Below are 24,915 nucleotides of genomic sequence, written 5' to 3'. Positions count from 1 at the left end.
TTGTCAAATGAGATGATCATTTGATTTTTATTCTTTGTTTTGTTGATGTCATGTATTTGGGTGATTGATTTACAAATAATGAAACATCCTTGCATCCCCCAGAATAAATCCCACTTGATTGTGGTGAGTGATCCCTTTAATGTGTTGTTAAATGTGGTTTGCTGTTTATTAAGATTTATATGTCTGTGTTCATCAGGGATATTGGCTGGTAGTTTTCTGTTTTTGTAATGTCTGTGTGGTTTTGGTATCAGGGTAATGCTGGCCTTGTAGAATGTATTTGGAAGCTTTCCTTCCTCTTCTATTTTTTGGAATAGTTTGAGGAGAATAGGTATTAACTCTTCTTTAAATGTTTTATAGAATCCATCTGATACTGGACTTTTATTTTTTGGTAGTTTTTGATTATGAATTCAGTCTTATATATTTGTTTGGTTTGTTTAGGTTTTCTATTTCATCCTGATTTAGTTTTGGAAGATTGTATCTTTCTAGGAATTTATCCATTTCTTCTAGGTTATCCAATTTGTTGCCATATAAGTTGGTGTAATATTCTCTTATAATTCCTTATATTTCTGTGGTGTCAGTTGGTAGTCCTTCTCTTTTGTTTCTGATTTTATTTGGGCCTTTTCTTTTTTTTTCCTTATGAGTCTGGCTAAGGGTTTATCAATTTTATTTATCATTTCAAAGAACCAGCTCTTGATTTCATTTATTTTTTTCTATTGTTTTGTAGTCTTTATGTCATTTATTTCTAATCTTATCTTTATTATATGCTCTAACTCACCTTTGACTTTGTTCTTCGTTTTCTGGTTCCTTTAGGAGGAACATTAGATTGTTTACCTGAGTGTGTATTTATTTATTTTCTTAGTTACTGAGGTAGGCCTGTGTTGCTATATATTTCCCTCTTAGAATTGCTTTCACTGCATCTCAGAGATTTTAGATGGTTGTGTTTTCATTTTCATGTGTGTGTCTCCATAACTCATTTAGTGTTAAGTCATGTATCAGAATTGGGTATCAGATAGTAGTGATAGAAAGACTTAATTTCTGATGGCTGTGCAGTAGTAACCCATTGGAAATGAACTGATTTTGTCTCGGGTGAACCCTCATAAACATTCTGGTTACTGGTTCCATTGATAGAGTTAATTCAGGAATTGACTCCTGAAAATCAAAAACTGGGAGTATGACTTTTTAACTGGCAGTTTTCTTATGGTAAAGAATTATGGTCCTTTGTCTAAATGAATGAATTAAAAAAAAATGTGGGGGCACCTGGGTGGCTCAGTCAGTTAAGCGTCTGACTTTAGCTCAGGTCATGATGTTGTGGTCCGTGGGTTTGAGCCCCATGTTGGGCTCTGTGCTGATCACTCAGAGCCTGGAGCCTGCTTTGGATTCTGTGTCTCCCTCCCTCTCTATGCCCCTCCCTGACCCATGATCTGTCTCTCAAAAATAAATAAGTGTCAAAAAAAAATTAAAAATGTACATTATTTCTCTAGTTATTATTTTTAAGCATTTATTTATTTTATTAGTGTAATTCATATAGCATAAGTTTGCTCCTTTAAATTCTGTAATTCAGTCATTCTTAGTGTATTTGCCAAGTTGTACAGTCATCACCATTTTCTAATTCCCTAAAAGAAACTCTATACCCTTTAACAGTCATTACATGTTTTCCCCTCCTTTTATCCCTTGGAAGCCAGTAATCTACTTTCTGCCTTTACCTATTTGCCTATTTTGGAAGTTTTATATACATAGAATCATAGAGCATGTAGCCTTTTGAGTCTTGCTACATTCACATAGCATAATGTTTTCAAGGTTCATTCATGATGTAGCATCTATCAGTTCTTCATTCCTTTTTTTCCTTGAACAATACTCCATTGTATAGATACACTACATTTTGTTTATCCATCCATCAGTTAGTGGATACTTGAATTACTTCCACTTTTTGGCTCTTAAGAATAACGTTGCCATGCACATCTGTGTACAAGTGTTTTATGGTCACACGTTTCCATTTCTTGTGGGTGTATGCCTAGAGTTTGTAATTCTTGTATGTTGTTGCTCTTCTTGTTGAGTGATTTTATTGAACTAATTCCATAAATTTTTTATTCTTTGTCATGGTTGGCCCCTGAAATCTCTGCTTGGTTAGCTTAATGGTCAGCTAATTATTAGAGCTTCCGTTGAATGTCTTGATCTAATAACTCTCCCAGCCTTTGCTGAGAGACTCCGTGTGCATGTCTTCATTGCTCCAACGAGAAGCTCGTTAACCCGGCTTTAGGCTTTACTCTCTGTCAGCATCGAGGCTCCAAGTGAGCCACTAATTATAAATTAGGGTCTTTCTTGGGCATGCGTACAGCCCTGCATATGTACCTGGCCTTCTTTAGTCCCAGGAATGTATTAGAGTATTTCACAGATTCCAGTGGAACCCTTATTCCTGAAGTTTTCATTTTAAGGTTTTTGGTTAGCTTCTTACTTGCTCCAACTCTTATTGCCTCTTTAGGCAGCAGGGATGTGAGACAGTTGCCATTGGTTGTTTTTGACAAGTGCCCTGGGGAGAAGGCTGTTTGCAGTGAGGGAGCTTTGAATCAGGTCAGATCAAGACAAGGCTTGCAAAGTGGAGATTTTCAGGGAACTGCAAGACATGTCAAATAGTGACAGTTCTGTGGGGCTAGGACTTTGGAGAATTCTAAACCTATTCTGCTCTAATTCCAAACCTTTTTCCCCTTAGTGGTTGCTAGGCTGCCAGTTTTCTGGGCTACCATGATTGTGACGCTGTTGGTTTTCAAGGCTACCATGGAAAATGGGGGAAAGGAAGATGGACATAGGGCAGTTTAAAATGTCCCACATCTCACTGTTTTTACTCAGCTGTTTTCCTGAGTAAATACCTCTAAGGTTTTTGCAGGCTTTTGGTTAATTTCCAGAGTACTGGAAAAGTCGACTTTGATAATTTTTGCTAGTAATCTTAATGCCTGTATGGAAGAGTGAATTTTTGGAGTTCATTCAAAAGTGCTCATCTTCTCTATTTGTCATTGATGTTTTAAAAATGTTAGACATATAATTTCTTATGTTCTCTTTCTTTTGAAAAAATTAACATCTCACATTTTTATTATTAAGCCTTGGGTACTTAGTCTGATACAGGAAAGAAACACATTAATGAATTCATTTCGGTTTTCATACTTAATGTATTCATCATTTATTTATTTTGCATTTACTGAGCATTTGTTTACACTGTATTGGGTAATGGAATATAGCTAAATAAGGCATGATCCCTGTTTCAAGGAGCTCTGAGTTTAGTGGGTAAGATTCAGAAAAAAAATCAACACCTATAAGAAAGTGTGAGTGTTAAATACAAAGATCTACTAGAGGCTATGGAAGATTCATCTTTGGATCACCCTCGGGGCCTGGCACACCATCATCGACATCATCATTATTTTTGTCTTTTCAATTCAATTTCTATATCACAAGCAGAATGATCTTTATAGAATGCAAATTAGATCATGTCACTGTCATCCCTGTCTCTCTAAATTCTTTCAGTGATTTTCATCAGGCATAAGTTCTCGGCCCAAAATCTTTCTTACAGCCTATAGCTGTCAGAAATATCTGGTATGTTTTGACCCTCTAACCTGCAACTCATGTTTTCATGGTAGTGGCCTCAGTCCTCCTGCTCCTTGAACATGGCACAGCTGTTTCTTGTCTCGGTCTTTACATATATTGTTTCTTTTGCTGGGAATACCTGTTCGTAGCTCTTTGCTTAGCTGATATCTAATCATTCTGTTATCTGCTTAAATACCACTCAGAGTAGCTTCCCTAATTACACGCATCCCATTGTGATTTTTACATTCTTATTTTACACTGTGCTTTCCACCTAGAATCTTTATCACAGGATTTTCATGTTTGTGTATTTGTAACTGTATATTTATTTTTGTGAATATTTTATCTGTATTCAGCTAGAATATAATCTCTGTGAGGATGAGAGTCCTTTTGCCATAGGATAACCTTAAAACTTACTTTTATTTATTTTTTTAAAAAAATTTTAATGTTTATCTTAGAATGAGAACGAGTGGGGGAGGGACAGAGAGAGAGGGAGACACAGAAACCGAAGCAGGCTCCAGGCTCTGAGCTGTCAGCCCAGAGCCCGACGCCGGGCTCCAGCTCACAAGCCGTGAGATTGTGGTCTAAGCTGAAGTCGGATGCCCAACCAACTAAGCCACCCAAGCACCCCTAAAATTTTTTTTAAATGTTTGTTTGTTTGTTTGTTTGTTTGTTTATTTATTTATTTATTTATTTATTTATTTATTTTATTTAATTTAGAGAGAGAGTGTTAGTAGGGGAGGGGCAGAGAAAGAGAGAGAGGGGGACAGAGAATCCCCAGTAAGCTCTGTTCTGTTAGCATGGAGCTCGAACCCACAAACTGTGAGACCGTGACCTAAGCCGAAATCAAGAGTCAGATGCTTGACCAACTGAGCCACCCAGATGCCCCATCATCGTATACCCTTAGTATACGATGTAAGAGTATACCCTTAGTTAATATTCATAAATGAAACAATCAGTCAATAGAAGGCATTCAAGTAAAATATATATTGATCTGAATTTAGCTAGCTTAGGGGATGCCTAGTTCTACCAATAGTAATGCTTGTGCAGTCTCAAAGGAATAGTACATGTTAGATGAAAAGGGATGGGATATTCTAGGATGGTTACAGTAACATTATGTACAAAGGCCCAGAAGTGTGAGAAAATAAAATTTGGGAGAGTGATTATCAAATTTTTTGGTTTTAGTATTCCTTTACAGTCTTAAAATTGAGAATTCTAAAGAGTTGTGTTTTTAATGCAGGTTATGTCAATATCTGAGAAACTTAAACATTTAATTGACTTAAAAATAACACTAAAGCTACTACATGTTAATCTAAATAAATATCTTTTCTGAAAAATAACCAAAAAGAAAATGGTAACAAGAGTGGCATTATTTTACATTTTCAGATTCTCTTAAGTCTTGGGCTTAATCAGAAACAGTGGCTAGGTTCTTCTGTCTCTGTCTTCATTCAGTCTGTTGCAGTATGTTGTATGTTAGTTGCAGTCTGTGAAGAAAATCTGACATCAAGTAAGTGGTTGGAAAGGGAAGCACATTTTTAATAGTCTTTTAGACGGTTGTGATATTCTTCTTGGTATTAAGCCAAAGCTTAACGTGTTAGTTACAATATCAAATGAGAAAAGGTATCAGCCTACTTTTGTCCTATATTACATTAAAATTAACAGGTTGCTTTTGTGTTCTGTGGATGTTTTATCCTTGTATGATTTTGTAACCTCATGTGTTGGTCATTTTGAAAATACTGGGTTATTGAGTTAGAAAGATTTTCCAAATGGTGACATGTTCATTATACAATATTAGAAATCATTTTCATTGTTACCACTATAAAGTTACCAGCAAAGTCTTTCGTAGGAAGCTGTCAAACCAGTAGAGGCAGATACAAATTGTATAAAATTCTAAAATTTTGCTTTAAAGCTTGAACTTTATCATTGGCAACAAACACTGCCAGTTTCCTTTGAAGTGACAGGCTCTGAGAAAATTTCAGCCAAATACCTAAGCCTGAATAGCCATAGCTATTCAAGGGTGGGGGTTAATTAACTTAGCCAGGGTCACACAGAGAACAGGTCTTCCTGATTCTGTTATATTGTATTGCCCCGTGTATAAATTACTTGGGACTTGCCAAAGCATGTTCTTACAATAGTGTATTGTGGTGTTTTTCCTAGAGAGCATGAATGGTTTAAACAAGATTTGCCCAGTTACTTATTTCCTGAAGACCCTTCCTATGATGCTAACGTCATTGATGATGAGGCTGTGAAAGAAGTGTGTGAAAAATTTGAGTGTACAGAATCAGAAGTAATGAACAGTTTATATAGTGGTGACCCTCAAGACCAGCTTGCAGTGGCTTATCATCTTATCATTGACAATCGGAGAATAATGAACCAAGCCAGTGAGTTCTACCTCGCCTCTAGTCCCCCAACTGGTTCTTTTATGGATGATAGTGCCATGCATATTCCCCCAGGCCTGAAGCCTCATCCAGAAAGGATGCCACCTCTTATAGCAGACAGCCCTAAAGCAAGATGTCCATTGGATGCGCTGAATACAACTAAGCCCAAATCTTTAGCTGTGAAAAAAGCCAAGTGGCATCTTGGAATCAGAAGTCAAAGCAAACCATATGATATTATGGCCGAAGTCTACCGAGCTATGAAGCAGCTGGATTTTGAATGGAAGGTAGGAGATGGCAGTATATTAAGATCATTTGTAAAAGGTTTGTTTTTTTTGGTTTTTGTTTGCTTTTTATGTTTGTGTTTTTGTATAGTAAGCTGTTCTGAACTACTGAGTTCTTAGGGTCAATAGAAGTTTTGATTTAGATACAAATTTTGTGGTCATCTTGCTTCTGGATGATAAACCCCATTTTCCTCATTAATATACCATGTACATTCAAAACTAAAGTTTAAGGATGAAGAGTTGTCGATGCTGGGGACCTATGGTATTTTTGAATTAGCGACTAGCATTCTTGGCCAAGAAAGAGAACGTCATCAACCTGAAATCGCCTGAGAAAATTGTCCATCTGTTTTTGCCTGCATCATAGCAATAAAAAGTCATGTGTCTTCAACGATGCTATGTTTAACTTTTGTTCTCATTTCTTCTTTTTCCCACTAACTATAGCAGCTAGTGGTCAATACAGATGATACCATCAGGATAAATTTCTTCAGTCAACAAATATTTTTCTCTAGGTTGAGAAGATCTCTTTTATTTGTATAGTGCTTTTAATCCTTAGTTATGGTATGTTTTTCTTACTCTCAGCCCCCAGTTTTCCTTTTTTCAAATTAGTGCTCAAATTCATTATAATTCTATTTGAGTATATGTGGAAGGAAAAGCATTTTTTCCCCCATCTCAGATATCCTTTTTCACTCTTGTTCCTTTCTTGAAAGCTGTGAATGTATTTTTAAAGGAAGAAGAAAAACATTCAAATACACCATGCATATATTCATTTGGCATGTTTGAAAAATCAGTCCTTTTCATTTTATTGGTACATGAAATGAATAAACAAAATAATATTTCCTTAAAATCATTTAAAAACATTTCTGAAGCAATTCAGTGAAAAGAGAGACATTAATGTCTTTAAAATTCCATACTGAAAAAAACTTTGAACTAACTTGACAGATGTTTTGAAAACCCAGGATCATCTTTTTTCTGAGCTGCAGTTGTCTTATCTTCCAAAGGCAAGTAATACTTCTTCACAGGATTATTGCAATACTTAAATTCTGTGACAGTACCTGTTTATACTGCTGAATGCAAACCATTAACATATTGGTTCTTTTTTATTCCTTCTACTCCATATTAATAGGGAGAAGTATTCAAATTGAGGCTGGGTAACCAGAATTACTGTTGATGTGTTAGAGGGGAGGCATATCTAGAATGAGGGCTAGACACTCTATAATCCCTGAGTTCCCTTTAGGTTTCAGTTGTTTTGCACACACAGTACTATCAGTAGAAATTAAGTAAATATGAAGCTGTTATGTAATATATATTAAAAAAAAAAAGGTCATTCAGGAATTCCTTTTCTACACCACCTCTATCAGTCGTGGCTATTTGCAATAAGAATAGGAAGATATTTTGTGGTTTGTTATTTTTAACATTTTTCCTTAAAAAAAGATTTCCCATTTTAGGTAGTGAATGCATACCATCTTCGTGTAAGAAGGAAAAATCCAGTGACTGGCAATTATGTGAAAATGAGCTTACAGCTTTACCTGGTTGACAACAGAAGCTATCTTTTGGACTTTAAAAGCATTGATGGTAAGGAAGCTATGCAGGCATGAGCTCTGAGAAGATAAAACTTGGCACTAGTTGACAAGATGTTAAAATCATCTCAAAGACATGGTGGGTAGGTCTTCTGTACTGGTATTTTAGTAATCTAGAGTTAACTAAAAATGTAAGTGAAATGAAAAGGATTGAAGACATGTGGACTATCTCTAATCCAGCACCTCTTCAAAAGAAGTGCCTCCTCAGCATAAAAAAGTCACTTAAAGTGCTGGCTGTGGGAGCAAAGTAAGGAATTACAGGGAAGTAATTTTTACCTAAACTTGGCTAATGTTGTCAGGTTCTTTGTCACATTTCTCCATTCATACGTTATTACCATTAGGGTTGTAATAGCTAAACTTGCCTATTTATCAACTTCCCTCATCCTGGTTGGCCAAATGGGCCTTTGCTTGGAGTCAGCCCATTTGGTCTGCCCCAGATGTCCAGGAGATGAAGGAATTGGGAGGTGGTCTGGGTTGTGTCTAAGTACTTAATGTGACAGAAGTCAAACCTTCACAAACCGAATGGGGTTGTTGAGTTCAGAGGGCCAAGTGGGATAAAAACAGTAAGCCATGGGTTAGGTGCCGAATGGACAAGAGTAGAACTGAGTTCAGAGTTGGGGAGGTTGTTTTCAACAGAATAAGTTTTGTTCTTGAACTACCACCAACGATAGCAGTATTTATTTGGTCCCTGACCACCATTATCAGAATTACCCAGCATTCTTACTACAATGCAAATACTTGGGAACTACCCCCGTATCTACCAAATCAGAATCTCTAGAGGTGAGTCCTGGGAGATTGGAAGTCTTCACTTTTAACAAGATTTTCCTTGTGCCTCCTCCAGGCAATTGCAGTGTGCACTGAATGTGCAGAATGGCAATTTTTTTTTTTTTTTTTTTTTTAGCGATACCTTTTGTTGGTATGTTGCAAGAAAATAATCCTCCAAGGATGTGCTTCCTTCCTATTGGTTATCAATTTGATTTCAAGGCTGATGCCAAATACTATACTGAGAAGGATTTAGGGGTGACATTTTGACCGTGTCAGTGTTGTGATTGGTTAGTGATGTCTTGTGACAGTGGGAGGAAAGGGGTATTGCCACCCCTGCTCCCTGAACTCTGAAACATGACAACCATTAAGTTGCGCTTGTTCAGATGTGTTTACTCAATGTTCTGAATGTAGCATCTTCAGGGGAAGGTCTCAGACAAGTACACCTTTCATGTAATTTGCTCTTCTTTGGTTCGTTTCAGATGAGGTGATGGAGCAGAGGTCTGGTTCGTCAACACCTCAGCGTTCCTGTTCAGCTGCTGGCTTACACAGACCCAGATCAAGTTTTGATTCTGTAACAGCAGAGAGTCATTCACTCTCTGGCTCTCTTACTGGCTCCTTGACAGGAAGCACACTGTCTTCTGTTTCACCTCGCCTAGGCAGTCACACCATGGATTTTTTTGAAATGTGTGCTAGTCTGATCACTACTTTGGCCCGTTGATGATGTTTCTCTAGTTTGTCTTTGTTATTGCACTGTGAAAATCAGATATATTCTTAAAATCATTATTTTACTTATGGGTGTCACATCCTCTGGAATACTGATTGAGAGTCATGAATATTTCCAGGGGACACTCAATGCCATTGACATTACTGAAAACAAAAAACGTCTGACATTTTATTTACCTGTAGACATCTGTAATTCTGTTTTGCCTATGATGAATTCATAGGCAGTATCTTTAGTAGGTGAATGTCGGTGAAGATTGTTAATTTAAAATTGTGAGTTCACTACAGATGATTAATGCACCTTCACCGGTGAACCGTCTCATCAAAGGATAGTTTGGCAACACCTCTTTGCTCTACTATTTAATGTAGGTAAATCCAGTTTACTTCCTAAAAAGTGAAGCAGGCTTTAAGTTGTGTTGATGCATCCCGTTCTCTTGCACAAGAAGATTAACAAAAATAATACGGCCATATAAGTTAGTATTTAAATGTTGAAATCTTAAAGTCTTGTCCCCCAAATTTCAGAAGCCAAGTTCTTCTAGTGGCTTTAGTGTTTGCAGATACTGCCTATTGTTTAACAGAAGGGCTGTGGTCCTGAAACAGGTAACTGGTTTTTCCAGGTTCCTTAAAAACAGCTATAATCAGCTACTGGCTGGGAGATTTCCTTGAATAATTATCTTAAGAGCCTTCAGTGTTCTACTCAGTATTGGAACATCCAGAATGGCAACAACTTTTGTGTTTTTCATAAATGTTATATCATTTTTAGAAAAACCTTAACATCATTTTAAAACATGCCTTCAAAAGTACCTTTCTCAAATTATTTTTGGCTCCATTAATTTTTGTATTTCACTAAGCATGATAAAGTAGACAGTTAAATGAAACAAAGCAAAATATCAATAGTCCCTTAAAAGAGAACTCTTATCTTGGATTTAATGTATGTGGTGGAGAGTTTTGTGTCTGTCCTGTTGTATCCCACAATGCTCATTCTTCATTTGAAGTTCAAATTTGTCATAGCAGCTGTTCCCCTCCCTAACCTTCCCACTACCATTGTCTTTGTGGTTTGATCCTTAGTAGCTGATTGACTTAGCTTTTTTCTGGTTCCCTTTCTTTGTTCTCTATCTTGGTTCTAGCCATCCAGTTTGAAAACACTGTTCTGGCCCTAAGGGCTTTTGTGTATTTCCAAAGCTTAATAGTCTCTGACCTTGACTGTTGAGGCTGTTTGGGTAGGGAAGCCTTAAACATTTAAAAAAAACAAAACAAAACAAAAAAAACTCTCGAATAAATGTGTGTTGTTTACATATATACAAATATGTATTCACACACCAGTGCTTTTAAAGGAAAACCAAACAGTTTCTTTGTTTTGCCTTGTGCAGGTTTTATTTTTTAAAGTTTAAAAAGAAACCTATCTATATACAGCACAGTAGATAATAGCTCATTGCTTATATTGTTTTAGTGAAAGTATTTAATTTTTAAATTATGTGTAATTTATCTAATTTGTATTTATCTATTCATTTGTTTAATGTGTTGTAATTAACACTCTCATTCACCTGACTTACCCCAGAACAGATTAAGCTCTTGAAAACCAAGTTTCTCTTTGCCAAAAATGATGTTTTCTACCTAGAAGCAAATGAAAATGTTAGGATAAGTTCCTCTTGTGTTTATGGAAGATCAGCATGTCTGTCTTTAAGTAGTTTTGAGTCAGGAGTTTGTAGTGTGTCACATCATATTGGTTTATAGGACTTTTTAAAAATGGTGTTAAGAACTTTTAAATCTGACTTAATATTGAAAAGAATCTGTTCACCAGTTTAGGAAAGAGGGGTGGGTTTACATTAAACTGTTTTAAGTTTAAGTCTTTGAAAGACTGCCATCTAGTGGCATCAAAGGGTACTTTCTGTAGTTGTTTTTACAGGGAAAGCAGTCTGGCTGTGTATTTTGCTTAGGGCATAATTTTGGCCTCTCTAAATGTGTAAATACCTCTTTTGGGAAAAACAGGGCCGCCTCATAATATTTGCTTGACTATGAATGGGTGACCTTAGAAATAAGGAGTTAATCTGAGGAGTCCTATCCCCAGGGACAAAATCCCTAATAATTTTGAAGGTGGAAAAGCAGCAGCAAGGACTACAGTGGCATTTTAGCCACTGTAGTGTAGTCACATATTAAAAACTTACATCAAAATTATTTTATATGGATGTTTATCATGTTTATTGAGAATTAAAAATATTTACTATTTTCACACTCTGATGGTTACCTGTTGAATTTTAGGAGAACCAGGGTTGCAGTTTGGGTTGTTGTATGCTTAAATTTTAAAGTGCAGCTACTCTGTGAATCTAGAAGGTGTAGTAAATTGCTTTGCATAGAGAAGATTGCAGGGGGCTCAGTCCAGCTTCTATAAAAGGGGCTAGAACATTGTCCTAGGAAGCTTTTGTTGCTAATTAGAAGAGGGAAAGAATCAGTTGCTAAATTCCCACATTTCAGTCTTGTAAGCTGGTTAACTGTAGCTGTGGTATGTGGTAGTTAGATCTGGGATAGGAGGAATTTCCAGTTAAGATTCTGGAGGAGAGGGATGCCTGGGTGGCTCAGTCAGTTAAGCATCTGACTTCAGCACAGGTCATGATCTCACAGTTCATGGGTTCAAGCCCTCGTCAGGCTCTATGCTGACAGCTCAGAGCCTGGAGCCTGCTTTGGATTCTGTGTCTCCCTCTCTCTCTGCCCCTCCCCCAAGTGTGCTCTCTCTCTCTCTCAAAAATAAACATTAAAAAAAAAAAAAAAGATTCTGGAGGAGAGCTTCTGTTATTAGGTTATAAAGACTTAGTCACATCATGGAAATGGACTCCATAAGTTCTACAATAGCACTCCCAAACTGATTCCCTTGAGGTGGTCTGCTGAAAAACGAGTCCATTGAGCAAATTTGGAAAATGTTACATGCTCCTCTCCTGCTTGAGGATGACAAGAGATTACGAACATTAAAGACACTGAAACGTCCTTCAGTGAAAAAAAAAGAAAACCATTTAACTTTAACCCTGCTTTGCCCAAATTAACTATATTTTAAACTTAATATCCTTTGGGAAAAGGCAACTTGGGAAAATACTTTGTCCCAGGTTGCTATAATTAGAGTAGTTAAGAATAGAATTAAGATCTCTTTTCTCATCAGTTGTTGGAGAGAATATGGTTCAAAATCAGAAAAGTTTCATTTTAACCTGTGGATAAATGCTGGACTAAACAGAATTGTGTGTGTGTGTGGGATGTGTTTCATAGCACCTTGATCTTCTTAAATCAGGTTGTGGTAACTGTTTGGGAGAATTTATTCTGTGTTGTGTTGAACTGATAGCTAAAAAACCTTAAACAAGATTACTTGTAAAAGAAAAGGCCTAAGAGACTAGTGACTAATGCTTATGGCTCTGTGGGCGGTGAGTTCAAGACATTGATTCTCAATTTCCAAATGTGTAGTCAGTGAAAATTTTGTAAATACTTTTATATAGGACATCATATTTGGATCTGATTGCTGTTATCTTTTAATGTAGGAACCAGATAACATCTTGGATTGAATAGGGAGGTAAGCAAACTATTTGAAGTTGGGTTTTTGTTTTGAACAACAGACTTGAGACACTTTTGTAACCTCAAGTGTTTGCGTTTCTTGATATTAGCCAAATATAAGAAGAATATAGGAGCCCAAATTAATCAGAAGTAATGGTATTTCTGTGTAAGGGAATTGGCTGTAGGTAGTACAGACAATTCTCCATTTTCTGCAAATAGGGTTCCCGTAATAGTCACATAATTGTGGGCTTGCTTTTTCTTATTCTCTAGCCAGTTTGTACTCAGGGAACATAAACTGGTTTTTTATAGTAGATGAGACATAATTGAGAAAATAATCATAAAAAAAAAGTTACAGGTTTTTTGACTGTTTGAATTTGTTGCTTCTAATGTGCAGTATGCTCCGTTAATGTAAGCACTGTATCTTCCATTTATAAAATAGAAAAGCTTAGAATGTGCCTACCATGGACACTGTATCTTTGTCTATTCACTGGTTAAGAATTTAAATCCTGGTAATGGCTGTGAAATCTCAATATCTAAATGCTAAACATCTTCACAGTTTTGTCCGTTTTCGTTTTTAAAGAACTCCACCTTTTCATTCTGGCATTTCTTTACCTGGTCATTCTGTCACTCTGTGACTTTTTAAATGGGGAATGTAATTTATTTTAATAATTCTCAGAGGCTCTATTAGAAACTCTGGATGAGGGATATGTGCAATGTTAGTAAGTCACACCTATGTTGACCTCAGTTTGTAACCTCTAAAGTGGGAGGAAAAGACTAAAAGGCCTCTGAGGTACCTTTGAGCTTTAAAGTTCTGTCTTTGCCTTTTTTTAATGTGATTTGTGTTAGTGTTCACTTTGTATATATTTAGGGGTTTTATAGTGTGAATGTTCTGTATTTGTTCCGTGAATCATTTTAAAGGTAAATACTTGAAAAAAAAATTAATATAACTGCCCTCTGGAATACAAATGGCAAAAGTCATACAGAAAGCCAAACATGCTAAAACATCATATGCACTTAGCATAAGCAAAATATGACTAATTTGAAGTGTTGGAAGTGTTCCAAACATTTTTATAGTGACTTTTAGATCCCCAGACCGTATCTATTAACTTATTTAATACATTACAGTAACCTTGCGAGGTAACCATTTTCCAGATGAGGAAGCAGGACCACAGAGCCCTTCAGAAAGCTTTAATGCCGTACATGTATTCAGCGATGATCATGGCTCTGTGTATGCCACCTGCCTCCAGGGGAGACCCGGTGACTCACTGAAACATGTGAGTAGCTGAGTAATAAAGATAAATCAGATAGATTGCTTTCAAGTCTTAGAGTGACATAAAATAGTCTTAATTGAATATTTCTTAGTTTAATTATTTGAACTGGTTGATTGTACTAACTAAATTATCTGAAGTATTTATGATTAGCATATTGATATTTAAAAGTACTTCTGAGTTATTGAGGTGCTTACAAAATACTAGAAAAACTTTTAGGCATGAATCATTTTACTTAGATAATTCTAAGTAGCACAAGCTTTTATAAAAAGGAAGACTGGCCCCAGCCCCTAACTTAACTTATCATAGTTTTTGACTGATATCTGAATTGGGCTTCCCTAAATTTCATATACAGGTTGGTAATTTTTCATTTTGTATGTGTATTTAGATGAGTAACACTATTTTCATAGAGTATATTTCTATTCACAGACTACCTAATTATGGGCTTGATAGTCTCCCAGATCTTACAAAAGTTTAAAATGTAACGTGTTTGATGAGCTTTCAAAATGATACGTTCCTTAAACAAGTTGCTGGCATCCTTACTAGCTCTTCCACATATAATCGTGATACATTTGATGCCACTGAACAGAAATAGCACGAATAATAGCACTCACAGTCTAGACTGGCTTGCGTTTGAGTTGAACTTTCTCAGCCATGACCTGATAAGAATCAGGTTAGGTCTCAAAGTTAGCAAGCAGACTGTGGGCTTTCACTATTGGTGGGAGCCAGTGTCCGTGTTTACCGCCAGCCTCGTACAGCAGTGCCAGCTTGTGGCCATGACTGTGATGTGACCTTCAGTAATTACCGTTTATATCTAAAGCAGTTTAGCTCTTAGGGAAGTAGCTTATGATTATTCGGACAAGCAAGGGAGGTAAATTTCAGTTACATTTAAAGTGCAATTAAGGAAACCCTAGAGTAGTGTGCTTTTTCCAGGACAAAAACTTAAGTATTTGTAGAATATCCTAGCATGGAAATTTTTCTGAACATAGATAGAATTTTGAGGAGGTTCATACATGTGACTTTTTTGAAGGTTAACTACTGTGTGTTGATTTAAAATTTCAAGAAGGAATAGGAATGTTCTCTTCAAGGAGAACTGCATAGTTAATTTTTTGCTGCTAACGTAAGCATTTATTTTTCACGGCCAAAAATGCCTTTTCAGTTAGTTTTGTTAAAAAGAAAGGCCATTCTTCAAGATCGATGACATTTTCCGGGATGGAAAAAGAACTAGATCCATTGTTGTAAACAAATACACCTTAATTGTGCCTTCTCAAATTAGAGGAATAGTTATAATGAGTCAAAAATTTGAACTATCTTTTTTCTAATTCCTCTCCTTTTTCCTTCCATCTGCCCTTCACAGATGGTTACTTTGTGTGCTTTTTTGCCTGTTTGTTTTCAGGCTCCTGTGGCCAGGCCTTCCCCTGTCAGAAGCTGTTCACTGGATGTATTTTTCTATTCCTTTTACATTGCTTTACTTTTTAAGTCACTTTGGCAAAATGTTGGCTGCTTTCTCATGTTTTTAAAATTAATAGCAATCTTTATATTTCAGCCCTTTAACATGTTTGTGAAGGCAAGAAATAGTGCAGAGCAAAGAACAAAAATCTAGTTTGGAATCTGATTCTCGGTTTGGTTGTGTTTTCTCATCTACAAAATGTGGACAATAACCTACCTCACAGACGTGTGAGAAACTGAAGGCCCTCACTTAAACACAGGGTTTATCATCCTATTTAAGGTAGGATCCCTTCCTTTTTTTTTTTTAAATAGGTATCTTTGATACTGATGGGATGAGTATCTTGATTTTAGCTAAGTCTTACGTGGTAAGAAAAAATGTTTAAGACCACAGTTACACCAGAATACCAAATTATGGTATTTTAAGTGACTTAAAATTTCCTGAAAATATCAAATATTCAAATGTCGAATTTGTCTTTTGTGGCGACATGTATTCAGAACTTCTTAAAATGTTGGCTGAATCTGCCTTAATGTACCAAAACACAGCTTTCTTTCAAGACTGTTCACAAATATGTATGGCTGTATAATGTTTTGTGTGTTTAATGTGAAATTGTTAGAGAACTGTGACCTCTCAGCATAGTAATCTAAAAAATGTTTTAAGAAGAACTCCTGTGTTCTTTGTCATATATGCTGAAATATCATACGGTGGGTTTTAAGTGCAACAAATAAAACTGAAAGTTGATAGCCATTAGGTTATCACCATGACAATCAAGAAAATACAAGATTGGCTATTATTCCAAAAAATTTTAAGAGCATCCTGTGTTCATTCTTGCCTAGCCTATCTTTGAAAAAGAAAACAAAAAATCCCATTGACTGACACATTGACCTGCTGAAGCACTTGGTAACCTATTAAAAAATCTTTTTAAAACTGTTGAAATTGGGATCATTTTTTACGATTTCAGGAAGAAAAAGAAAAAAGCCCTGACTTGGAGTGCTTTTGTGTTTTAATAACCAGAGATTCAAATTTCAGTTTTGTTTGTTAGGTATTTTTTTGTGGGTGTCGAATGATCAGTGAGAAGGCTCTGTCTTCCAGTAACCACGTGGTGAAGCTGTCATCTTGAAGTACATGGCACTTCATACTTCTAGGTTCTCCCTGATTCATATTTGCACTGTGCGTATTCACAGGTAACAAACACAAAAGAGAAAAGCATCCTGATTGCTTATAAGCTTTTTTCACGAGATCAAATTAAAGTCTCTGGTTAATGTGAAAGCTATTTTTGTTTCTGCTCAGTCATTAAGCTAATATTCTACACATCAGTTAATAGTTAGAGAGAAAGCTGTTGAAGGAAAAGATCGCCTGTGATTCCTTGAAGATTTCGTACTACTTTTTGTTGTACATTGTAGTTTCTAACTTTAGCCACTGTATTTTCTATTGATGCCATAACAAATTATTATAAACCAGTGACTTAACACCAGTTTAATATCTTACAGTTCTGTACGTCAGAAGTTTGGTGTTGCTTCTTCAGGTCACACAGGCTGTGACACAAGGTCACAAAAGCACTGGTAGGGTTGGGCTCTGGGGAATCGTCTGTTTCAAGGCTGCTTCAGATTGTTGGCAGAATTTCGGTGCATGCTGCTATGGGATTGAAATCCCATTTCTTGTGTGGCTATTGGCTAGGGATCATTCGCAGCTTCTAGAGGCCACCATCATTCCCTAGCCTGTGGCTCCCTTTAGCTTCAAGGCCCGCCATGGCGGGGTGGGGGGTGGTGGTTCATGCTTGAATCTCTCCTGCCTCTTCTGTCACTACCTTTCTCTGACTGGCTGGCTCTTCTGCTTTCCTCTTCTTATAAGGGCCCCTGTGATGAAAAGTCAACTGGCTAGGGACCTTAATTTTACAGGAATAACACCAGTGCATACAAATCACAGAGGAAAAAAATCTGCTAACCCCAACCATCGGATAGGAAGGGAAAGGACCTCAGTGTAAAAAACAACAGAATTTTACACTAAAGGCTTTGTAGGGTAGAAAACGAACAATGTAGATGTAAGCCTATGTACTTAAAATGGTTGCCACTCATACTTCTCTAAATGCAACTCTCTGAAAAATACTGTATGGTAATCTGCTTGAAAAACATGTAAGATTTCAATTTGCCTTCTACAAACTTTAAAGAGATTTGCTTTTATTAGTTAAAATGTTTTTCTTTTGTTTCTTCAATTGCATGGGTATGGATACTTATTGTAGGAAATTTGTAAAGTACAGGAAGTTTGAAGAAGGTGAAGAAAAAATAATCCCTACTCTTTTGTCCCCAAAGAAGCACTTCTTAGGAATTTGTTATTATATATTCATTTTTTTCTCTTCCTATTCTTTCAAAAGTTTTGAAGATGTACAGGAGAGGGCCTGGTCAAGAGAAAGCTCTGTCCTCTTGGAAGAGCAAGCGATTCAGAGGTTCTCAAAAGGAGGAAGGGAAGGTCTTGTTGGGGCAGGCATACAGGTTGCTGGAGGCCTGGCCCCTACGTGAAGTTGAGTGTGCCAATGTTAGCCTCCTTTAAGGTCAAGTACCTTTGGATGCTGTTGTCTTTATATAAAATTAAAAAGTCCATCTTTCTATTGAAGTTTTATGCTAGGTTAGGGTTTGTAGGAGACAGATGGCATCTGCTTTGATAGCACTCAAGTATTAGTTACAGTGTTGACCTTAATAAACCTCACAGATAAATAATGAGATACTTGGTTTGAATGCTGTGATTTAAAGAATGGGAGAAATGTGGCTGAAATTAGTGAAATAGATACATAACATTAGTTATGGATAGAAGCAGTTATTCTTCCTAAAAACATACTCCATATCAAATAGTAATTAGGTAGTTTATATTTTAAAAACACAAAATATTCAATTTACCTAGAACATCCCAGCCATTCTTTCAAGTCTTAAGATTTGAATGTTCAAAACCATATTTTTGTTTCTAACATCTTCCACCTACAGAAAACACCAGGTATCAAAATAATATGTACACAGTATTGCACATTAAGGATTTTAGGACACATTTGTATTATTGCATTAATAGGACAGCCTGATAACACTGTGAAGTAGACAGGTTGAGTGTTATCAGCCTTTTTAAAATTTATTTCTGAGAGCGTGTGAGCCAGGGAGGGGCAGAGAGGGAGACAGAGTAGCCCTGTTTTACTGAGGCAAGTGAGGCTCAGAGCTGAGCTACTGAATCAGAACAAGTGACTGTGTGATGAGGTGGCAAGATGGGTACATGATTTCTGACTCTTCTGCACAGGATTGTTGGAGGAGAGGTCTCTGCTCAGCCTCTCACTCACCTCCTTGTCCACAGGCCATACGTAGCCTCATCTTCTACAGTGCCCACAGCAATAGGTCTTTTCCCTGGAGTGTGCGAGAGGGCTGTGCTGGCCTCTCATGGAGTAGCTGTAATTCAGGGGGGTCCAAGCAGCAATGTATTCCCAGTCTATGGATTGAGCCCTTTATTTCTGCTGTGTTATTCCTTATCTCTGTGTTAAGGGTCTCACTGATACGTTCCAGTCTTCTCTCAAGTCCCGTGAGTATGCTTATGATCATTGCTTCATCAGGCAAGTGACTTGTATCTATTTTGGTTAGGTTTCCAGCTGTGGCTCGTCTTGGTTCTTTCATTTGGGAAAAATTCTTGTGACGTCTCCTGGTCTTCAGCCTAATAGCTTTGTGAAGAAGGGGTCCTCTCGTGCCCTTCCAGGAGGGTCACTGCTGTGTACTGTGTGTGCCCGGGCTGCTTTAGCCTTCAGGCCAGTAGTCTGCAGAGGCTCTTTGCCTGTTGCAGGCAGTGTCCCAGGCCAGAATGTGGTGCGTTTTAACTAAGTCTGCTGCCACAGGAACCGAGGCCACACAAAACTCCCAGGTTGGAATGGGCTGGAGACATGGTGTCGCCAGGGGTTTGGGCCCAGCTCCTGGGGGAGGGAGCCGGCCACACAGCCTGAAGCAAGCTGACTGGGAAAGTAGTTCTTCTAGAACATGGGGAGGTGGGGCTCGGTGTTGTCAGCAAGTGAGGTAGTGAGTGTGGCACTGTGCTAATTCCTGCAGGTGGCCCTACCCACTGTAGCGACTGCAATCCATTTGTCTCTGGCCCTTCCCACCTTCTTTGACGTGGCCTCTTCTCCACCTTCAGTTGGGGAGTTTGTTCTGCCAGTCTTCAGATTGATTTCTGGGGTATTTAGGACGATTTGATAGTTACCCATTGCATTCATGGGAGGAGGTAAGCCTAGACTATTCCTACCCTGCTGCCACATTCCCCTTTCCTCTAATGGATACTTTTTATGCTTGGCCTTTATTGGTGAGTGCCATTTGGAACATGAGAAAGAAGATAAAAGAACCTAGAAGCTTAAAAAAATAGTTTCATAGTCTAAAGAATTAGGTCATGAGACAAATTCCATTACACCCTTGTAGACTAGACTCAGCCTGTCTAAACAATCGAGCAGAATTGTTTGGTTTTTCAGGGCTGAAGAAGCCACTTAAAACAGCTGTATGCCTATGTACAATTTATCTCATGGACAGGCAGTGCACATCATGTAAAAACAAAGTGGAACTGTAAATAACATTAATTCTATTTGAATAGGTATTCAGGCATAGAATTATTTTTCTTACTTGGATGACAGGATGTTTTAAACTGACAGTATATATATAAAATTGTGTTAATTTAGGCTCTTCCTTTAGGAATAAATTGCTTTTTAGCATTCTGTTCCCCAAGGAAGCCAATATTGAATAGCATTTGTCTGATTTTGGTTTTCGGATAAAGCAGAAGGACACTTACTTTTACCTTGATTTTTTTTTTTTTAAAGACTGAGCCATAATTACATTCAAGATTATACCTTAAATCTGAGTATTTAAAAGACCTTGGTTACATTATTTATTTTTCAGAATTACATGCAATTTAAATGCACAACATCTTCTAGAAATTATAAACACTCGTATACTAATATTAGAAGCAAACTAACCATCTGCACAACTGCCTAGGTGCCATAAGGCATGATTTCTAACTTTGGCTATGGCTCATTAAATAAGTGCTCAAATGCTAACACACACAGTTTCACATTCTCTTGAGCCAGCAGTGAAATAGATACTGAAATAGACATTGAAAGATAACCATTTAGGAGTAAAACCAACATCTAAATATGGAGGATTTGTTTTTCTCTTCTCCAGTTCCACAGATCCCACCATCCCAATTGACCTGTGAATTGAAACAGGTGAGGCAGAACTAAGGTCTCAGATTAGTCCTTCCTAGTGGAGCCCCTGCACCTGGAGCTTCATCTTCCTAAGGCGACCAACCTTGATGCCTGAGAAAACAGAAAGGTAGAGGCCCACGGAGTAGTGAGTGGTAGATTTCTTACCCAGTTTGCAAGAGACTATTATTGCGTTTCCTGTTATCAGACTTCTATACAGAGCATAAAAATACCAAAGTAATCCTTAAAACTTTTCCGGAATTTAAATAAATTGGGTAGTCTTTCTTTGAGACTGACATACACAACACTTTTATATTTAGGATTCATGATTTGTAGTATAAAATCAAACCACTTACTTGAAATCTAGATGTTCAAGTAGTACATATCCATCTATAGAAACAAAAATCACTATTACTAGTCTCAAAGGTATAGAATGCTTTCAGATTTTTCTTCAACAGTGACTGAAATCTTATGGGTGATAAGCCAGTAACTTACATTTGCCTTTAGAATTGCGACAAATCACTAGATTTTCTTCAGTGGTGTCAATGACTTGCAGTTCTTCTCCAGGGGTTATTGGCAAATCAAACATTCCATTTCTGGAATTCCTGGAACGTGCCACTGCTGTGTTGATGACAGTAATCTCTTTATCATACTGAAACAAGAAATTACTAGTCAGACTATGTGTGCATAGTTTTTATTCTAACAAAATTGATGGAGGACATAAAATAATAGTAAAATGCCACAGTCTTACATTTAATTTGGTATAATCATATTTTCAAAGTATTTTCATCCCTGTTATCTAATTGTACTAGAATAAATTTTGGTGGATGAGAGGTCTCTAACATGGGTGTAAAGAAATAGGTATGTTAGCCATTCCAGTAATAAAGTTACCCCCAAACTCAGGAATGGAGAAGTTTAAAAAATAAGAGGGAAAGAGAAAAATCTGTGGCTCAGTCGGTTGAGCATCCCAACTCTTGATTTTGCTTCACCTCATGGGATTGAGCCCTGGGTCAGGCTCCACACTGAGGGTGCAGTCTGCTCAAGACTCTCTCTTCCCCACTCTGCCCCTCTTTCCCACTTGCACACACTCTATTAAAAAAGCAGGAGTTATGAATGATTACAAGGAAGTCATGTATATTCCTTTTTTTATCCAGTCCAAAAACATTTTTGGACATTTATAAAGGTAATTTTATTCTGTTCCACACATGGATATAAAGATAATTCTGTCCTCTAAGAGCTCATCGGTTAATTGGTGAACACATAATTGCAATAATGTAATAAGCTCAAATACAGAGGTATAGAGAGGAAGAGTAATTTCCTTAATGAGCAAGTGTGGGTCGGTCTTCCTGGAGGAGAGAAGATGAGCTAACTGGAGGTTGATAAATGAGTAAGAGCTAGTCAGATGGCGAAGAGTAACAAGAATGTACCAGACAGTTGGAATGGAACAAGCAAATGCCTAGAGGAAGGGAACAGTAGGACAGGTGATTGAGGACAGAACTATGCATAGTTTGTTGCCAAAGCATGAAGTACAAGGTAAATAAAGAATGGCAGGAAATAAAACCAGAAAGACAAGCAAAGGTATGACATGAAGAGGTTTCTGTGCCATGTTAAGAAGCCTCACCTTTATACATTTGGTAATGGGGATTAGTAGTGACTTGGACAAGTTTTATGAGCAGGATGCACACATTCTCAATCCAGGATCTGGGACGCTATTCATATTTCTTAAATTAAAAAAATCTCCTGGTGACAGTATATGAAATCAGAAGGGAGAACCGTTTGAACCTTGGAATTCAGGAAATCCTCCATGGATTCTTTTTTTTTTTTTTTTTTTTAATTTTTTTTTTCAACGTTTTTAATTTATTTTTGGGACAGAGAGAGACAGAGCATGAACGGGGGAGGGGCAGAGAGAGAGGGAGACACAGAATCGGAAGCAGGCTCCAGGCTCCGAGCCATCAGCCCAGAGCCTGACGCGGGGCTCGAACTCACGGACCGCGAGATCATGACCTGGCTGAAGTCGGACGCTTAACCGACTGCGCCACCCAGGTGCCCCAGGAAATCCTCCATGGATTCTTAATGACAGAAAAAGTCAAGGAGCCCTAGATACTGCTTCCTTCATTCACTCATTCAGCTATTCATTTGTTTAATCATTCAGTCATTCAGTGAACACTGTATCCAGGTATGTGAGGACCTGGGAAGCAAGGAATGAGACAAAATCTCTCCTTCAGTGAGGACTCGAGTTTAGTTCAGAACACACACACATACACAGGCTGTTAGGCAGAGTGGGTAACATGTGAACAGAGCCTTAAAGAATAACTCAGCAGTTTTTCCAGGAGGCTAGCATGTACAAAGGCATGATCATATAGAAATGCATCAGGAAATAGCAGTATCAGTAGTGGATCGTATCTACCCCAGAGGCAAAGGTGCAAAACTCTTGTAGAATCTTTAACAACATTAAAGGCAAGGAATTTCTACTTTAATATTTACCTTCAGAGGAGAACATACCTCAAATTGTTCTCTGAAACGTTTTTCTTCTTTTTCCATTCTGATCTTTTCTAAGTTTTGCTTCTTGGTTCTAAAGAAATTTCTAGGAGATTAAGGGGCAAGAAATACACAGATAGAGTTGAATGTACCATAATAAAACACTTAAATTTCCAAATCTATAAACTCATTCTACTTCAGGATAAATTCAGGTATAATTTTGTGTGTATATGTATACTTTTATATAAAATCATATAATCCTATATATCTAGGGGTGTATAGAAATATATATATATATGTTTCCACTTAGAGCAGGGTGTCAGAACAACTGAGCAGGGTGAGTAATACCAGTTGCTTTTTCCTGTAATTAAAAAGTTGTGGTTTCTTTTTGGATACCAAGATAATTTGGAGTAAAATAAAATTGGTTAAACAAGAAACTTTTCTAAATCAGACTTCAAAGTATAATTAACTTGTTTACAAAAATCATAAATCTCTGTGTTTCAATCAGAGACCTGTCCTGTTTGCAGAATGGTTCTGGAGAAGAACTGAATTAAGAAAATAAAGCAAGTTGCCACAAAATAGGTGCAAAATTGTCAGCACATAAAAGGGGATAGATACAGCAGAGACTGATTACCCTCTTAACTCCTCCCATTTCCTCCTTCCTGCTCTTCATGTGGGGATTGGTGCTTTTTTAGCAGTTTAATATATTGACAGAAGGAAAAAAGGCAGGTCATATTAGTTTTATTCAGGAGTGTCTCCTGCATCTGTTTCATTCTGTCCCAAGACTACAGCCACTGACACATTTCATTTCTTGCCTGAGATACCATCTTCTTTTTGCCTTTCCTTTCTCAAATCCATCTGCATACTGATCTCTAGAGTCATCTTTCTAAAATGTAATTGATCATGTCATCTTTTGCTTAAAATCTTTCATCTGTCTCTACTGCCCATAAGATAAAGGCAAATTCCTTAGGGTGGTACACAGGGCATTTTCTAATCTGGCCCCAATCTACCTTTTCCATACACACACACACACACCCATACACAAAGTCTACATCTTGGAACATCTTAGAAGGTGGGCTATTTCTATGCCTTTATAGCATGGCTTTATATCCTTCCCCAACTTCTCTGAAAACTTGTCATCATCGATTCAGAAAGAGATAATAAAATAGAGAATAATAAAAGGGTTGAACTAATACAGAAAACATTTCTTGTTGGTAGAGTAAGTTATGACAGAAATCATTTTAAAAAGAACAAAAAGGACATAGAAATTGATACATCAATAGGAATATGGTACTCCTAACTGCAATGTAAAATTTACTCAGTTGAAAATAAAAGTATAATATCAGCTTGTTTTAAGAACTTAATAAGCACTAGAAAATTGTTTCCCGAAAAGACTTATGTGTACATTAAAATACTAAATTTTTGCGAGAGGGAGGGGACAGGGCAGGAGATGTCAACAATTTCACTGATACTTTCTCTCATGGAATTCTATTTTACTATGCTAAGTAAAAGTATGAAGTTTAGGTGGAGAGATGCTTTTCTAGTCTCTGAATACATCTTTTCAACTTGGGAAAAGTTACATCAGCCTAAACCCAAAGATGGCCATTTTATGCCATCCTCTGAGTTTAAATTTGATATAGACAGATGTCTGCTTCCTTTTGGGGTTCCCTTATAGTACTTTTCTAGACAGGTTTCCT

General features: G+C 37.2%; 2 protein-coding genes and 1 long non-coding RNA gene across 12 annotated transcripts in view; 1 reads left to right on the top strand and 2 right to left on the bottom strand.

Annotated features, from left to right (window-relative positions):
• Positions 1-13,648, top strand: part of PRKAA2 (protein kinase AMP-activated catalytic subunit alpha 2) — an 82,163-nt gene extending 68,515 nt beyond the window's left edge. For 5 of the 6 annotated variants that reach the window (XM_019449153.2, XM_019449152.2, XM_019449155.2 and 2 more), the window contains 3 exons: positions 5,728-6,232; positions 7,675-7,801; positions 9,051-13,648. In XM_019449153.2, the coding sequence (XP_019304698.1) occupies positions 5,728-6,232; positions 7,675-7,801; positions 9,051-9,289 (871 nt within the window). In that variant the 3' untranslated portion in view covers positions 9,290-13,648. Of the gene's footprint in view, positions 1-5,727; positions 6,233-7,674; positions 7,802-9,050 lie in introns of those variants that run through there. The other variant, XM_053894859.1, reaches the window with a different exon arrangement.
• Positions 13,649-13,655: 7 nt separating this feature from the next.
• LOC128774929 (uncharacterized) lies at positions 13,656-18,055 on the bottom strand. The gene is made up of 2 exons (XR_008419459.1): positions 14,833-18,055; positions 13,656-14,802 (listed from the first exon to the last, which is right to left on the bottom strand). It is a non-coding gene; the product is annotated as an uncharacterized LOC128774929 (long non-coding RNA).
• A 2,348-nt stretch (positions 18,056-20,403) lies between these two features.
• The window catches only part of FYB2 (FYN binding protein 2), a 125,277-nt gene continuing 120,765 nt past the window's right edge, over positions 20,404-24,915 (bottom strand). For 3 of the 5 annotated variants that reach the window (XM_053894833.1, XM_053894839.1, XM_053894837.1), the window contains 4 exons: positions 23,243-23,324; positions 21,236-21,392; positions 21,097-21,130; positions 20,404-20,854 (listed from right to left, as the gene is read on the bottom strand). In XM_053894833.1, coding sequence (XP_053750808.1) covers positions 20,833-20,854; positions 21,097-21,130; positions 21,236-21,392; positions 23,243-23,324 — 295 coding nt within the window. In that variant the 3' untranslated portion in view covers positions 20,404-20,832. Of the gene's footprint in view, positions 21,393-23,242; positions 23,325-24,915 lie in introns of all 5 variants that reach the window. The other 2 variants (XR_008419451.1, XM_053894846.1) reach the window with 2 other exon arrangements.

The sequence above is a fragment of the Panthera pardus genome, unplaced genomic scaffold (genome assembly GCF_024362965.1).
Source record: "Panthera pardus isolate Hobbes unplaced genomic scaffold, ASM2436296v1 HiC_scaffold_11, whole genome shotgun sequence".
In the NCBI taxonomy this organism is placed as follows: domain Eukaryota; kingdom Metazoa; phylum Chordata; class Mammalia; order Carnivora; family Felidae; genus Panthera; species Panthera pardus.
The sequence above is the reverse complement of the archived record's forward strand: the minus strand, read 5'-3'. Positions and strand labels throughout refer to the sequence as shown.